At 41.0% G+C, this 16,731-nt stretch overlaps 1 protein-coding gene across 1 annotated transcript; it reads left to right on the top strand.

The window, feature by feature from the left end:
- The first annotated feature begins 516 nt into the window (after positions 1-516).
- Positions 517-15,137, top strand: LOC104943961 (glycogen synthase kinase-3 alpha-like). The gene is made up of 6 exons (XM_010769430.1): positions 517-608; positions 714-899; positions 7,960-8,147; positions 8,609-8,692; positions 10,414-10,524; positions 14,928-15,137. The coding sequence occupies exons 2-6, from the start codon at positions 725-727 to the stop codon at positions 15,120-15,122; spliced, it is 753 nt and encodes a 250-aa protein (XP_010767732.1). The 5' UTR covers positions 517-608; positions 714-724; the 3' UTR covers positions 15,123-15,137.
- Positions 15,138-16,731: the final 1,594 nt, after the last annotated feature.

Here is a 16,731-nt window from a genome sequence, read left to right on the forward strand (position 1 = left end):
GTCGACTGTTAACGGAAAGTTTTCTCTCGGTTTACTGCAGTTGATGGATGCCGGCCTTTTCCAGAATCATTCTTACTCAAACTTAGTTTAGTATAGTTACCTAAACACAAACAATTAAATAAAACAAACTAACATTCAAGAAATTATTTTTAAAATAGTGACAACCCTAAGCAAATTAACACTGACCTAAAAAGTATAGGCTGAAGCCTCAGCTTATTACACCTACCCTTTTTACACTAACTATTTAGTAAAATGTTCATTCAAAGTACACACTAAAATCGTAAGAAATAAACAAAACTAAACAAAAATATATAAGGTTGTGTATTTTTGATTGAAAATGTATTTTGGTAACATGATTCATGTGTTTTCCAACATATTTTTTAATTGAATACATATTCCAAACAATTATCATTCTGATATTAAGCAATAAAACAGTGATTTCCGTTCTAAACTCGAATGTACAGTAGTGTGCACTCTCAGACCCAATGACTCATTCCCCCAGAAACCCTTGCGCGCTTTACGTAGTTGTGCGTCAACTCCCCAGTCCCCCCACCATCACCGTTCTACAGAGGAAGAAAGGGGGAGACGGGCAACCTATACAGAACGCTGTAAGTGTAGTTTATATTCATACCGAATATTAAAATACACATATATATAGCTTAAGTTTGTGCCGGTCTGGCCACGAATAACGTCCAACCTTGCCCCGGCTTTAGTTCATACAAATATGAGCGGCAGCGGGCGGCCCAGGACCAGCTCCTTCGCTGAGCCTCCCGGAGCTCCCGGGTCCGCTGCAGCCGGTGCCGGATCAGCAGCAGCCGGTGGGAGCTCGACAGGAAAGACTGGGGCTTCAACAGCCAGTGGAACCAGCTCGACGAGCTTCGGGAATCTGAAACTGCCTAGTGAGTATTATTTTTTACATTTGTATACCCCAAGAGCAATATACATATTATTACAAAGAAACGGGTTGAGGGTTATTTTTAGATAAATGTGCCGGAGTGTACTTAGTGTCGATCATTGTCGCGAAGCTAACCCTTAGCCAGCAAGCAGTTAGCTTGTTAGCTAACTTAAGCTAGCTGCTAACGTTAGCTGTGTTTTTCATTAACGAACCATTACGATCAAGGGCTTTTATCGCATAGCTAACATGATCGTTAGCTGCTGATGGCAAGCGTGGAACTAAAACATCCATATTTTGAAGGTAAAACATGTTATGTAAATGTTTTCGGCAACATTGCCTAACCCTTATTTTTGCATTGAAACCCAAGAATAGAGTTGGTGTAAGCCGTTGGTCAAATGTATTCGTCATTAATATCAGATGTGGAAGCTAGTTAGCCTGCTAACATTTGCAAAGAGTAGGTTTAAATGATCCAGTCTAACTTTTTAGGCGTCGTCCTCGGCCCAGTCTCATATTGAACAGAGTTTTTTTGCCAGACTAGGGTAGCGATACCAAACGTCGTGTGGTAGCCTGCAGGAGTGGACATTTAAATCAGTGGAAATATACCAAAGAGTTCCAGATTATAATGTATAAGCATATGGCAACCATATCTAACCTAACTTAAGGTCACAACTAATGTTGATGCCTACACTGGTGCATAATGAAAGAATCAATGCACATATTTAAACAGCTGGTACAGTACTTATGTCCATACTAGGCCATCTTTCAGCAAGAAAGTGAGAATTCTAGTTTAGTGTTGTGGAAACAGTTTGGTAAACCTTGGTTTGCCTCTTTACCTTTTCAACTGGGTTGGCATCCTTTTAAAGATGAAGTTCTAAATGTTAGTACATTTCTGTACACCTTAGATGAAGCTATTATTCTCTTAAGTAGCCTGTCTGATGGTTAATATGCTCACCATTTTGAGGCCCCTACTAGAAACCCTGTTCTGCCAACAGCAAAGTCCCTCCAGTTGTTTTACTGATGTGATGACAGGAACATGCAGAATGCTCAGGGGTCATGTAGCAGTGAGCTGAAGATAAGCGGGGTTGGACAGAGGTTTTCAAAAGAACATACATGGAAAGACTAAAGACAATATGTGTTTTAAATAGGGGGGGGGGGAATGCAGTTATTTGGCCCCTGACAAGTAATTCTAAGAACAGTTGAAATAACAAAGACAATGACTGAAAGTCAAAGTTGTCTTAAGCTGCTGTGTAGTGAGGCTTAGCTTGTAGGTTAGTACATGCAGTCCATCAGCAGATCTCCATCAGGTGATTTGCTCTAATCACACAGGGTTTCTATTTAAAAATGGTTTCCCTTCCTGGAAGATTTAAAGGTCCCTGACAAATGAGACATTCTAGTGAAATATTATCTGTGTCTATTAAGCTTGAAACAAATCATATGCTGTTCAAATAAAGATTGTGGTTGGGGCATTCATATTTATTACCATATTAATTTGCTTATTGCCTACATTTTATTTAAAATAAATTAAGTCCAGTAAGACCCGTGCATAAACAGGCACATAACATTTAATTAGGTTCTGACGACTTCAAAATGAAATAATTTCCATTCCCTATCACCCTTTTTATAGATAAAAAAAACAAATTGCCTCGAATAATAACTCTTTAAAAGCAAACAGAGTTTAACTGTAACCCATAACTGACTCATGGGTTGGGTGGCTCATTTGACTTCTTATAAGACCTCTGCATGAAGGAACCCCGCTGTAATGTATTAGCTCTCCTCTGGTGTGGTGATGCGTAAGGCTGATTGTTTGCACTCACATGTTAACATGGTTGCCACAATAAAAAGTAAAAGGTTCTACGACCCAGTTTGGCCCACTCTGGGTATATTTTGCTCAAATTCACGATGAAGACTTTGAAGGCCGTTGACAAATTCAAGCGTCCATTACCAAGCATCGCTGTCATCTCAGCAAGAGGGACTGTGGCGGGGCAAACGCATCGCTGGCACTTTCTTGGCCAAAACACATTTTACAGGTTGAAAGAAAATTCAATCGGGTTACCTGATTACCAAAACCCTAATTCACATACATTGCTTTTTATTTTATGCTCTCTTTTTCCTAGTTTTAGTTTTCACTCTCCAAAATCTTTTTTACTTGATTGCCTGGGCCCAGCAGAAGCTCAATAAAAGTTCTCTTTTAGACTAAATTAACACTAACTGACTAGCTCTGAAAATATCTCTTCCCTTTTGCCTTTTGGCCACGGCCAGACTAAAGTGTCTATTTTTGCACTAAGGCATCTTCTGTAAGAGATGCATCCGAAAACCCCGGGCTCCACATTTGACTGTGTATGGGGAAAAACCGAGCTTGAGGCAGTTTGCCTGCTCGGACATGGTTAGATATTGTGCAGCAGCAGCAATGTTAATAAGGTCACTTTCTGCAACCTCTGCTCTCAGTGATTGTGCCAATACTGCCAATCACACAAGACAGATGTCACTATTAACCTCTATTTATTGTTGTCAGATGACTTGGCAGCATGTTAAAGTGATTTAATCAATGACTCTGGTGCAGCAGTGAAGGAATAACCTTTCTTCATTAACGGGTAGCGTTAACAAGCAACAATTAAATCACTCTGAGAACAGAAACAAAAAATGCTGTCAATGGTGTCTTTGACGATATTGATAAACATTTAATGTCATTATTTAAAGCAAGAGGTGACAAAGATCAGCTAAGCCTGACCAGAGATACATTATTTTGCAAATCAAAGCTTTTAGGTTGCTAACGGTAAATGTAAAGTGACAAATAATCTGTTATTAGCGAGCATATATGCATGAGACTCATGTTATATCAAGAAACTCTTGCTTAGTTAAGTCAAAGTTTTGTGACAGTGAAGCTGGACTAATCCACATTCAATTCAAATTCTCCATCAATGTCATTATCACTATTATATGAAGGTGCCTGAGCAGTCATGTCAATCCCCTGCCTCATTTGACCTCACTTTATAAATGATCCATGCAGGGTGGAATATAGATTTGATATGTAGGAAAAAGAGAGTACATTATCAGCACTTGATATCTGTCAAGGCCAAGTGCTAATCCGGTTGAGTTGAGGTATTGAAGGGAACAAGTAGGATCAGTGCATTGCAAGAGCGTCTGTTTGGGGGCTAAATGTGGACGTGAACTGCTTAACTTAAGGCTCCTGATCAACAAATGTAGTTATTTGTATTTAATGTGATCATGTTTGATGTATGGTCAGTTAACGCATCTTATATTGCGGAGGAGGGGAAACCCTTAGGTGTATGGATTAAGGCTCAAATAGCTTTGGAGTGATTTATCCAAGCCACACCCAGAGTAAATCCCTCATCAGACGAGGTGTCCACTAATGACAAAGTACTTGTTAGAATTGCAGATCATTTCATCAAGTTAAAAGTGTGCCTGTGTTTTACACTTCCAAAGGTGCTCCAAGCTAATTGCTTGTTAGTGTGGGTGTGATTTCGTCACTCTGCTCATCCCATTCCTCTTACTCATCAGGCGTGTGCTGACGTATGAGAAACCAAAGCCATTCACTGACAGCTGGGCAAAGTGCTCATCTTTGCATTCATTATTCAAGGCACTATCATGCCACAGCTGCTCCATATTTAACGTGCTCCCCTCTGACTTAACTTGTTTAAAAAAGAGTGTGAAAGTGATGCTAAACAGAAAAACAGAGGAACATTGTTTTGAGGATACAGGAATTAGCAGGAACCACAAAGTGACTGATCTCTAAAGATGAATATTTTGCGCTGCCCTGAGGGGGGGGGGTCGGATGTAGGCCAATCATGTGGATAAGCTATCGGCCGTTAACTAACAACCTTGAAACATTTCAGGCTAGAAAATTACCAAATTACACAAACGTCTTTTGTCCCCACGAGTCAATTGGTTAGCTTATTTTGGTTTTATGATTATATTTTTTATACAGACCGAAATAGCAGTTGATGAAGCCAAAATACTGTCTTGTTTTTTTTGTCAATTCATGGGAGAGCCCAAAATGCTTCATAGTCTGACTCCATTTTGAGACTCGGAGACCTACTAGAGATCAGGAGGGGTCCTGTTGAGACAGGCGAAGTGAGCAAGCTCAGGAAATAGGAGCACTTCTGGGTGTGCTACTGTCCACATCATGTTGATCACAGGCTCTGACAAGCCTTTTGGCAATGGGCCTCTTCTCTGCTGTTCTTCCCCTTCTAGTGTCATTGCTCGTGGTGCCGATTTGTCAAATCAGTCTTGACCCGACACAGGCGCAACAAACACTGAGCAGCAACTTGACCCTAACGAGAGCTGTCAGATCTTAAACATCTCACTTTGCCTGATTTGCACACGGACAAATACTCCGTCATAAATAATAAGAATATCTGTACCTGTATTTTACCTCCTTAAGAAACACTTATAGCTACGGCTGGGCGATGTGTTGATATTATATTGATACCCTGATACGAGGCTAGATAACGTCTCAGATAATATAATATTGCAGGGATCACCAACTACATTTGTCCAAGGGCCAAAATGTATCCAATAGACACTATCGCGGGCCAGCGATTTCTATATAGCCCAGAATTTTGAAGTTGTTGGCCGGGGGGGGGGAACCGCAACCGCATAAAGCTTAGCAGACTCTTCACGCTAACGAAGGATCACTTCTTGGCAGGGTTGGGAGGGTTACTTTGTAAATGTAATCAGTCACTGAATACTGAATACATGCTCTGAAAGTAATCAGAATACAGTTAGTTACGTATTCAGATTACTTTTAGAATACTTTTGGAATACTTTCTTTTTCCATAACAGATGGGTATGTTTTGGTGTACAGAAGACACTTATTTGACTGTTTTAATGGCTTATCAAGAACTCAAACACAACATCTTGGTGTCATTCTGGACAGCTCCCTCTCATCTGCACCCCACATAAAAAACATCACCCGGACTGCATTCTTTGTACTGTCTTAAAACCTTTCCTTGGAATATGTTATGAATTGTAAGGTGTCCTTGGGTGCTTTGAAAGGCGCCCCTAAATAGAATGAATTATCATTATTATTTATTATCTGAAACGATGTAATAACTTTTAAAACTTTTTCCAGTCACTTGCCCCATGCATTCAGCAGCAGCAGGCCATTCACTTTGATTTGATCCAGTTATGAAATGTCATAACTTCGACAATAAATAAATGCTACATAAACGTTATCTTGCACATTTTATCTAACCATCTCCGTTTCTAACTTTCAATATATTTTAAAAGAGATCTCTCTCTCTCACCTGCGTGCGGGGGCGGGGCCTCACAGACACGCTGCATCTCTCTCTCGCTCACAGACATGCTGCAGCGCTGTGCAGTGTGCACACAGTTCTGCCGGTAATGAATATTACATTTTGTGAGGAAACTTTTCCACCAATAATTCCAATAAGTATTCCAAAATATATTCACTTCAGGTTTACGAAAGTAACTGTAATCAGATTACTTGTTTTTCAAATGTAACGCCAGCTGAATACAGTTAGCCTACTTGATTTTTGTATTCTGATTACGTAACACAATTACATGTATTCCGTTACAACCCAACCCTGCTTCTAGGCTACTGTCCCGCAGCGCCTGCCTCTCTGTTGGACTCTGTCGCAGCGGGGCCACTGCTGTGGTGCGGAGCGCATTAACCAGACTCTTCACAACGAAGAATCACTTCTTCTTCAAGGCAGAGAAGGTTTCGCAGTCTACTGTCCCGCAGCTGCTGCCTCTCTGTTGGACTCCGGTACTGCACCTTACTCACGAGGCGTTGTAAAAAAGAAAAATGGGTGGGGTCCGAACGCAGTAAAAACTCCGCCAACGCCACAGTCACCCCCGTCGTGCGGGCCGGATGAGAATGTCTGGCGGGCCGGATGTGGTCACTGTAATATTGTAATAGCGTAGGTGGTGTCTTTTTACTGGTTTTATACGTTTAATTACATGAAATTACATTGCTCCCCGGGTGCTGTACAATAGCTGCCCACTGCTCCTAGTACTAGACTCCTGGTACTAGGATGGGTTAAATGCAGAGAACACATGTCACTGTGTGCGGTGTGCTCTGCATGTGTGACCATTACAGAGGGTTCATCCCTCCCAATATAAAGCGATGTCATTTTCTGGATTTATGAGAATGTTATAGCTTTTATTTGCCTTTACCCACTTAGTCAATGAATACACATTCCTGATGACCAATGGTCAACATTCTCATTGTGTAAATATTTGGTGAAAGAAAACCTACAAAGGTATTTGATAAGAAAATATAATCTGCATGTCAACCTATATCAAACATAAACCGGGACGAGAATGGTCAGATTGGGCTGAACTGTTTGAAATGGCTGCTGATGTTCTAAATTGTAGTACAGATGTGACGCCCAGTGAGCGGTGTCTCTGCCCAGCAAGAGGTGTGCTGGATTTATAACACAAGACAAAACGAGAGCACCACAGCGAAACGTTATGTTGCAATAGTCATTTCATTCAGATTCTTTTTTTGGTGAGAATCATTAGAAGCCAATACAGTAGTTGACAATAAAATGAGATGCATTGCACATCTGTCGAGCTGCACCATATGTGTTTCTCCCGTTTATAAAGAGGTTGGAGCTGGTTTCACTCAGTGGGGTAGCGGGACATTGTTGTGTGAAGAATCAGCAGCTCATTACCTGCAGCCAGTGTGTGTCTGGGGAGCCACCAGATTGGTCACAACCATTTAGAGACGTGGGGAGGGCTTGTTGACGTTAAATCTCTCTCTCAGGGAAACTGGATTAATAGCCGAACTGTAGAGGGTCATTTCACTTGGCTTCTCACTCGTCTAAACTTCTGTTCATCAAAGAAAATATTGGGGTTTTTATTACAAAAATATCCATACTTTTCACATTATCAGAATCAGAAACAGAAACAGGTTTATTACCAGGTAGGTTGACACGTACGAGGAATTTGACTTGGTGTCGTGGTCCATACATAAAAGTAAAACAAACGTTTTTAAAAACACAGAAAGAACTATTTTACATTATGTAACTTGGGTGTCATTTAGGCTTTTTCTAAGAAGGTGTGTTTTCTGCCCACAGGAGACAGTGGCAAGGTGACGACGGTGGTAGCCACACCCGGCCAGGGCCCCGACCGCCCACAGGAAGTCTCTTATACAGACATAAAGGTTATAGGGAATGGCTCCTTTGGGGTGGTCTACCAGGCTCGCCTCATCGACAGCCAGGAGATGGTGGCCATTAAGAAAGTTCTCCAAGACAAGAGGTTCAAGGTATGTTTAGAGAAGCTTACACTAACCAGATCATGACTGTTTGGGGCTGCTTTATGGAGTTTTTGAAAAAGAATGTTGGTAATGATCAATAAAACCAAAGACAGGGGCGGGGAGGGGGGCAACGGGAATACGATTATAAAGTGTAGTAGCTCACGTCATATTCGTTCAGATTTATTGACGATTTCTGTACTTTGTTATCCCTGTATCATCTGTATACTGACCTGTGTTTATTTACATGCCTTATCATTTGATTGTACACTATCTGCCACCTAGACTGACCGTTTTATGTATGTGTAATGTTCGTTATATTCGAAAACTTCAAGACCATTACTGTTAAAGTTGCAGCTACAAAGAAGTGGTAATGGATTTGTTGTAGACGTAAATCACCTTGTTGAATACATCCTGACTGATGGACCTGTGCATGTTTGTAATGAGTCCTATCTTTCCTTTCTTCATTACAGAATAGGGAGCTGCAAATTATGAGGAAATTGGACCACTGCAACATTGTGAGGCTACGTTACTTCTTCTACTCCAGTGGAGAGAAGGTGTGTACGCACTGACGTGACGTTTTAATGCAGCATGAATCAGGTTTCTAGACCAAGCACTCTCCCTCCACACCCAGCATGCATCAGTGATGACTCATAGACACGTTTCAGACAAGTTGATCCTGGTCTTATTGTACATTGAGTTCCACTCTTACTTACTGGTTTACAGGTACAAGCTCTTTTGATGAATTGTTGGCTTATAATTGTGGTTTTCCTAAATGTATCTAAGAAAAAGCACAAGCTGTATCAGGCAAATTGTGACTTTTGATCCGTACCCTGTGAACTTAACACTACACAAACTAAATACTTTTGCCTCTGTATTACATTAACAAGCTGTAATATCCTCCCTTGTAATCTATTCAGTCATCATTAGGGATGGGTACCGAGAACCGGTACTAAGTCAATACCGGTACCTGATTGGACGGTATCGGTATACCGTTAAGCCGCTGGACAAACGGTGCTGCTATCGGTATATCTGTTACGTCTACTTCCTTAGTTTAACTTTAAACCATTCTGGTTGGTTGGGAACCCTCATCCCGTGTGATGTATCTGGTTTGAGACCCCTCTGGCCACTGTAAATGCCACTCCTCATCTCTCTCAACAGCGCTCTTATTATTGTTGTGAGACTCCCGCAGGAATGGCGGACAAAGCGAAGCGATCTAAGGTCTGGGTACACTTTTAAAAAATGTAGTGGCGATAGTGCAAGGTGCAATCTATGTACCCAATTAGTTGCTTGTAAAGGGGGTGACACAAGCAACTTAATGAAGCATTTGCAACCGAGACACTCATTGAATCTAAAACGGTGCTAGCGATACTGCTAGTGCTAATAGTGCTAATAGTGCTAGCGGGCTTCAGCCGCGCCGTGTGTAAATGTGACCTGAGCGAAGGCTCGCAGGCAGGTTAGCTGCTGCGCACGGGTAATATGTTTTGTTTACCTGGGTGCAGTCTTGCAGGCACATCGCCTTGTCTTTTTTTAGTTTATTAACACCAAATTATTGAAAAGTATCGATAACAGTATCGAAAAATACCGATACCGATAAGCAGTACCGGTACCGGTATCGATAAAATCCTAACGATACCCATCCCTAGTCATCATTTACACTCCGTTGTAGGGATGCCAGAAACTGGCCATGATCAAAATCGGACAGCCCTGGCCAATATTAATCGCCCCACCGCCCCCGCCCCCAAAATCTCTAAAAACGGGGCTACGACAGAGCTCATCCAGATTTGCGTCCGATATGACGTCATATCGTTCCATCACGGCAGTATTTAGTTTAGACAGTAGCTGCCGGGTCCCGCATGAGCTCAGCCCCCTCCTTTTTTATTTATTTTAAAGCTTTATACCCAAAATCAGCACTTTTGAAACAGGAAGTGAAATAGAGGGATATGAGGCATGGCTAGAATGGGTGATCTGTTTGGTATTTTGAGCAAAACACTTCATAGACATGTTTTTTATATATATGAGACCTACGCTATTGCCTAAAAATAGCAGGATAGGTGACCTTTAAGAAAATAAGTCCAAAGTATGAGAAAAATATTTCATTATGTCCTTTTTAAAAGCAGTCTGATAACTAATCTGCAAACAGTATTTATTTGTTGCCTTATTACTCCCCCCATGTACCACACAACACATTTTATTAAATTGGTTTTATGCTCCTTACATCCCTTTCTCTTTCCACCTATAATCAAACAACCTTTTTCCTTTTTCCCCTCCTTCTCAGAAAGATGAGGTGTATTTGAATCTGGTGCTGGACTTCGTTCCCGAGACCGTGTACAGGGTGGCTCGGCACTTCAACAAGGCAAAGACCACCATCCCCATCATCTATGTTAAGGTCAGTGCACACGCACACGCACACACACACACACACACACACACACACACACACACACACACACACCCCACCATGCCACTATAAGCATTAAAAGGTTAATTCAAGTCAGTTATTCAGGGATTAAATACTTACATTCTCACAAGGGAACAAAAGCTGTCATAATCATAGAGGCAAATAAACTGTCTGGTCATTCTGGCTACACTCAAAGTCATCATAAGAACTCCTCAAAGCTTGCAGAGGTCTTAACCCCTGTCTGTTTATCGATCCAAAAGTAACAGGAATTAATGGATATCATTGGTTTTGTCTGGGATTAACACATCTGAAATGCCCTTTAGCTGTAATTTAACACAGTGCATTCACTCGTTTTTGGGAACCCCTGACACCCAGACTGCCAAACAAGACAGATACAGTACTTCTGCTAAGAAGCTTTTTGCTTTACAAGGTGGAGAATGTATCGTCTTTGGCAGAAGATCTGTGTGCTTACTGCTTTTACGTCTTTGTAAAATAGAGACTTTCTGTCACACTCTGCGACATCACATGGAATAGATGATACTTACATCCTAATGTTTGGATTTGAGCTTCATCCGTTACTTAAGGTCGTATTTAAGTAATTGCCTGAGGATGTAACAAACGATGGAGTATGTTCCTGTTGGTTCAGCTCACTGTTTATGGATTATCGAGGCAGAAAGGGAAAGATGGTCCCAAGGGAATTCATCTGTTTGCAGTACACTTGGCTCCCTGTCTAAAAGGGTGCTCATTTCGGAGAGAGTGTTTGTGTGTTTACTGTGTCTGCCGCAGCAGAGGACATTATAGCTGTCTCATGGCCCATTTCCCCTCCTCAGCCTGCTGCTCCCCCATGGCTCAGAGATGCATGCTGATCTCTCCCTCACACACACTTTCTCTCTGCTCTGTCATCCCTCTGTCCTCCAGCGACACACTTCTATCTCAGTGTGCCATCTCTTCCCTCTTCCCGTCCCCTGGGACTCAATGTTTTCACCGTGTCTGTCATGGTTTCCCTCTTCCTCACCCCTGCCCTCCTCTTCGCCTTTTTTTAACAGCATCCTTCACTCATCATTTTCTCTGCAATCATCTTTTAGTCTGTGTCACTGCATCATGTGGGTAATAATGGCGAGATAATGGTGATGGCGATGATTTGTCATATTAAGATGCTTTCTGTCGGCATTCCACGGGCACATTTAATGGCTGCAGACTTATTAGTGAGAGCCATTTTTACACAAGGACATTACCATTGACCTAGGATGTTTAGACAAATGTCAAATAGGGGTTAGTTGTACATCATCTGGGGGAGTTTTTACCCCCCTAATGTTATTTTGTTGTAAATACCATGCCACTGCGGGCTGCTGCAGACACCACACAGCTGCTTCTTTAACACTCTGCATCCAGAAAACAAAATTAGGGCACAAATTGATGTGACTGGTGTGTGATGAGAAACCTTACAGACACACACAGATGCTCCTGCCTCTGCCAAAAAAAAAATACAAACTTGTATTATAGAGCCAGATGGTGTGTAAGATTTTTAATTTGTAATGCAGTTTCCCAACTAAAGTCAGCTAAGCCTCAGCTCAGTAGTTCCCAAAGTTCAAAAATGTTATCTTGGTCCTCATCAAAGTGTATTTAGTGATTTGTTTTCACAATAAATTAGCAAAGTTTAAGCATAAGTCTGAACAACTCCAAGCAATACTTCTTACTTCAACTACTTCCTGCTTTCCGTGCCATTTATAATGCTATTTCAGGAACCACTGCCTTCGCTCGGGGCAGCTAAGGTCACACGAGACTTCCAGTCCAAAGGGAAATTACATTAAAGTATCTGAATGTATACAAGGCAATTAATTAAGTGGGTATTGGTAGATCCGGAAAATTCTTTCAAATCAACAGAAAAGTCTTGCTTGTTAGTTTATGAAGTCTTAGATATTGTCTCTTGCATGTTGTAGGCAGTCATTGCAGTATTTTTGCCTCCAATTGCAGGCTTTAAGGAGCTGTTGTATACAGGGATGCAAACTTGTCACCTTTCGGCGAAATTCGCCGTTTTGAATCCAAAATAGGTCGTTTGTGTGATTCATGTAGATCTGCAATACAAATATTTTTGGGGTATGGGGGGGCTGGGACCCGGAGTAATGTGCGGCCGCGAGCTGTTATGTGCCATCATGACACGCATGGTGTTCTTTTTTTTATATATTATAATGAAGCGCGAGCCTGTCGGCTCTGCTCATGGTGGATGTATAATAAGGCTCTGCTGCTCCGAGATGATGGTCTAGCTTCAGCAGCTACATTACCTACGGGTGCGTTCGTTAATATTAACTGTGCGTCCGGAGTCACTGTGGCACAGACTGGACCGCTGGTGAACAGCTGTTAGAACGGGCCGTTCAGGTGTTCAGAGCAGAGCTCCCTGTCGGAGCGGCAGAGCGTGATGCGCACTGAAAAGTTTTTCTGTGGCAATATTATCGTTGAGCTAGCTAGCTAGCATACATTGTCACTATCTGCTAACGTTAGCTTTAGCCTTCGTTTTCTAATAGTTTTTTTCATAGGCTATAAACAGAGGTGGTATAAGTATATATATATATATATTGTACTTGAGTAAAAGTAGAAGCACTCAGGTCTTGTACTTGAGTAAAAGTAGAAGCACACAGATCTTGTACTAGAGTAAAAGTAGAAGTACTCAGATCTTGTACTTGAGTAAAAGTAGAAGTACCAGAATGTAGGAACAATCCTGCATTCAAAATGTTCCTCAAGTCAAAGTAGAAAGTATTATCATCAAAATATAGTTAAAGTTGCGACAGTAAAAGTAGTCATTGTGCAGATTGGTCCATTTCAGAATAATAGATATGGTATGTTTTATAATGATTGATCATGAAAGTGTTCTCAAAGCTGGTAAAGGTGCAGCTAGTTTGAATGACTTTGTATACTGCAGGGTAGCTTGTGGATTTACTCCAGGTGGAACTAAAGTCTGATTTAACACTTGATTATATTTCACATCATTAAAGTAAAGTAACTAAAGGTAATAAATACATGTAGGGGAGTAGAAGTACACCATGTACCTCTGAACTGTAGTGGAGTAGAAGTACAAAGTAGCAAAACATTGAAATACTTACAAGTATCTCAAAATTGTGCCCAAGTATAGTACTTGTTGAGTTTATGAACTTAGTTACTTTACATCATGTGGCTATAAAGATAGAAAGACTAAGCCTTGCACAGAGGCATGAAAATACATTTTCAAAATGCTCAACAGTGCTGCCAAAATTATAAACTGACTGCTACACAATTAAAATAAATGCTTTTATATATTTCTATTAGATGTGACTCTTTGGCGTTTCTGTTATTATTAACTGCTTTAGTTGTTCTGACTGCTAACATCCTCTGTTATTCCTCATTTTAAAGCCGATATTCCGTGGGGTCGGGGGCTCGGATCCTTCTCACCTTTTTCATACCTGATGAGTTTGCATCCCTGTATATATCTATAAACCTTTGAGTTTGTTACACTATGTGCTTGTTGTGTTATATCCTTTTATGGAAAAGAGGACATGGGAAGCTCATTGTTCTCAATGGAATGAATTACATTTCAATTGGTTAAGCAATCCATTTTCTGCCACTTATCGGTCCAGATGCATTAATGAATGAATTACATATTCAACACATTGATTAGAACATGTTATACATTGCGTGGAACTAATAGAACATTTGTATATTTAATATTATTCTTGCCAGGGGCGGACTGGGACTAAAAATCAGCCCCGTAATCTCGACCGGCTCACTTCAGTACCGCTAGTAAATTGTCAACGGGGGGGGGTGATTGTCCGACCGGCCCACTTAGGTACCGGCCCATCCCAAACGTCCCGATGGCCAGTCCGCCACTGATTCTTGCCAAAGTATTTCAATTCTATCAACTACTAAGAAAACTTGAATTTCTTTTACGGTAAATTGGTTTATTGTGGTTTTTGTCTGTTTTTCAGCTGTTGTGCATTTAGGATACAAAGTGAGAACATAAATAAATGTTTTTGAAATATTTACACAACATTATCATTGGTGTATTATCGACATGGAATACATTTGTATTTATTTTAATATTGGTAATTATCAATTATATCAACACCCCTCATTCAAGCTTCCTACAAGCTTTCCAACACACTTCAATACTTTGACCAGTATTATAACAAAAGAGGTATTACATTGCATCCAGTGTGGTACTAAAAAGGTTTAAATAAGGCGTGAATGTACCTTGTTGAACTCTGATAGGGATCTGGAGCCTCCCTGTGAGTCACGAGTCACCTGACTTCACATGCAAACGGGGGGAACACCTGACCGCTCTTTTTTTCTTTTTCTTCCTGGTTTATCTGTATGTTTCTGTCTGAGTTGATGCTAACTCTCTCCCCTCCCCCCCCCCTCAGGTGTACATGTACCAGCTGTTCCGCAGTCTGGCTTATATCCATTCCCAGGGCGTGTGTCACAGAGACATCAAACCCCAGAACCTGCTGGTGGACCCGGAGACGGCCATCCTCAAACTCTGTGACTTTGGCAGGTCAGTACCAGACTCTGCCTGTGGACATCAAGTCTGTCTCCCATCATCCTGTGCATTGTTGTGACTGTCTGTGTGTCTGTGTTTACTCAGCTGTCTGTTTGTGTAGCCATCTTATTTTATTTTTTTATTGAAGACACATAGAAAATACATTTCAAGGTTCAAGGCTTTTATTAATCATACGTACATAGCTACAGTGTAGTTATGACGATGACAATCTTAGGTCCCAGGCTCCAACATTGATAGGTTAGATTGAACAGTTCAAAGCTACTAGTGTTCAGCTTAGTCTCTACTATTGAACATCAATTGACAAACCATACATAGAAGGTCTTCACTTGAAGGCGTACAATGTTCAAACCACAATTATAACCAAAACAGACCATGTAGCCAAAATGTAAGAGAGGGTTGTACAGACTAACAGGACAAAACAAAAATAAAAAAACAATACAAAGACACAAAACGTATATATAATAAAGAGGGGAGGGGTTTACCTTCTACTCACTGCTGAACATATTAACTAACTTAGCACTCACTAACCGGCAAATATATAAGCAAACAAATTAACCAACTGTCTAAATACTAGGGCTGTGCATCTTCACTGGTCTCACGATTCGATTCGATTACGATTATCCTGTCACCGATTCGATGCCCCGATGCACCACGATTCATACCAATGCGTTGCATCCTCAATTTTCTATATTACTGCACATGGCTTCTTTTTCATCAATGAATACATGCAGTAAATACATATGAACTCTCTTTTTATTATTTAGAAAGTCCTTCAGAAATCCATAACATAAATGTCTTGACATTAATTTACAAACCAAAATAAATCAATTGTATAGCTCTAGCATCCCTATGCAGTATCTGTGTGTGAAATTGTTCCATCCTCAAAAACAAAAAACGAATGCTTCTGCAGTCTAGCTGCAGCTTCTAGCAACAGTCTTCTGTTTAAAAAAGGACACTGAATGTCCTGAATGTGGCATCACAAACATAACTTGAGTCTGAACACAGCAGACAACAGGAGTACAACAGCATTATAAAAACTAAAATACTGCATGTGGGTGCACACTTACATTCTCTGTCTTACTGTTACATAAATCCCATGATTGTAGGAGATTAAGTTAGCTTCATCATCTCAATCAGTGAATAATAAAGTTTCTATCCGGTTACTATCAGCCTGTCACTCATTATTTTCAGGGAGGGGGCGGGGTTTGGAGGAACTGAGAGGAGATGGTGATCGCGGAAGCTTTTTCAACCTGCCTTCACAAACTTTACACACATAGCCTATCGTCTGAAAATAACAAGAGGACATTCATACTCTGCAATCCAAGACTTAACTAAATCCACCAAAAACCTGACATGATTGTAACGCGAGTATTTCTTTAAAACATAAATCCCTGTGTCTCTGAGCCGCAGGGACACGGACTGATTCAGAGCGGGTTCTTCTTCAGTTGGTTCTGGACCATACTTGTCAACCCTCCCGATTTTCGCGGGAGACTCCCGATTTCATTGCCCTCTCCCGGTTTCCTCCCGGGGTCATATTTCTCCCGCATTTCTCCCGATTTCTGACAAAATCAGGTTTACTCAGGACTGTTTCCACTCTGACTTTAATACAGCTACACCATTGTTTGGTTTCCATGGTAACACGTCTCTTTAGTAGCGCGCACAACTCA

Source organism: Notothenia coriiceps, unplaced genomic scaffold, assembly GCF_000735185.1.
Source record: "Notothenia coriiceps isolate Sejong01 unplaced genomic scaffold, NC01 NC01_scaffold00007266, whole genome shotgun sequence".
Classification (NCBI taxonomy): domain Eukaryota; kingdom Metazoa; phylum Chordata; class Actinopteri; order Perciformes; family Nototheniidae; genus Notothenia; species Notothenia coriiceps.

Excerpts from the sequence above, each read along its gene's own strand:
- LOC104943961 (XM_010769430.1), top strand. The coding sequence starts at position 725 with ATGAGCGGCAGCGGGCGGCCCAGGACCAGCTCCTTCGCTGAGCCTCCC. Across the intron at positions 8,148-8,608 it reads TCCAAGACAAGAGGTTCAAG|AATAGGGAGCTGCAAATTAT; the intron begins GTATGTTTAGAG and ends TCTTCATTACAG. Across the intron at positions 8,693-10,413 it reads TCTACTCCAGTGGAGAGAAG|AAAGATGAGGTGTATTTGAA; the intron begins GTGTGTACGCAC and ends CCTCCTTCTCAG.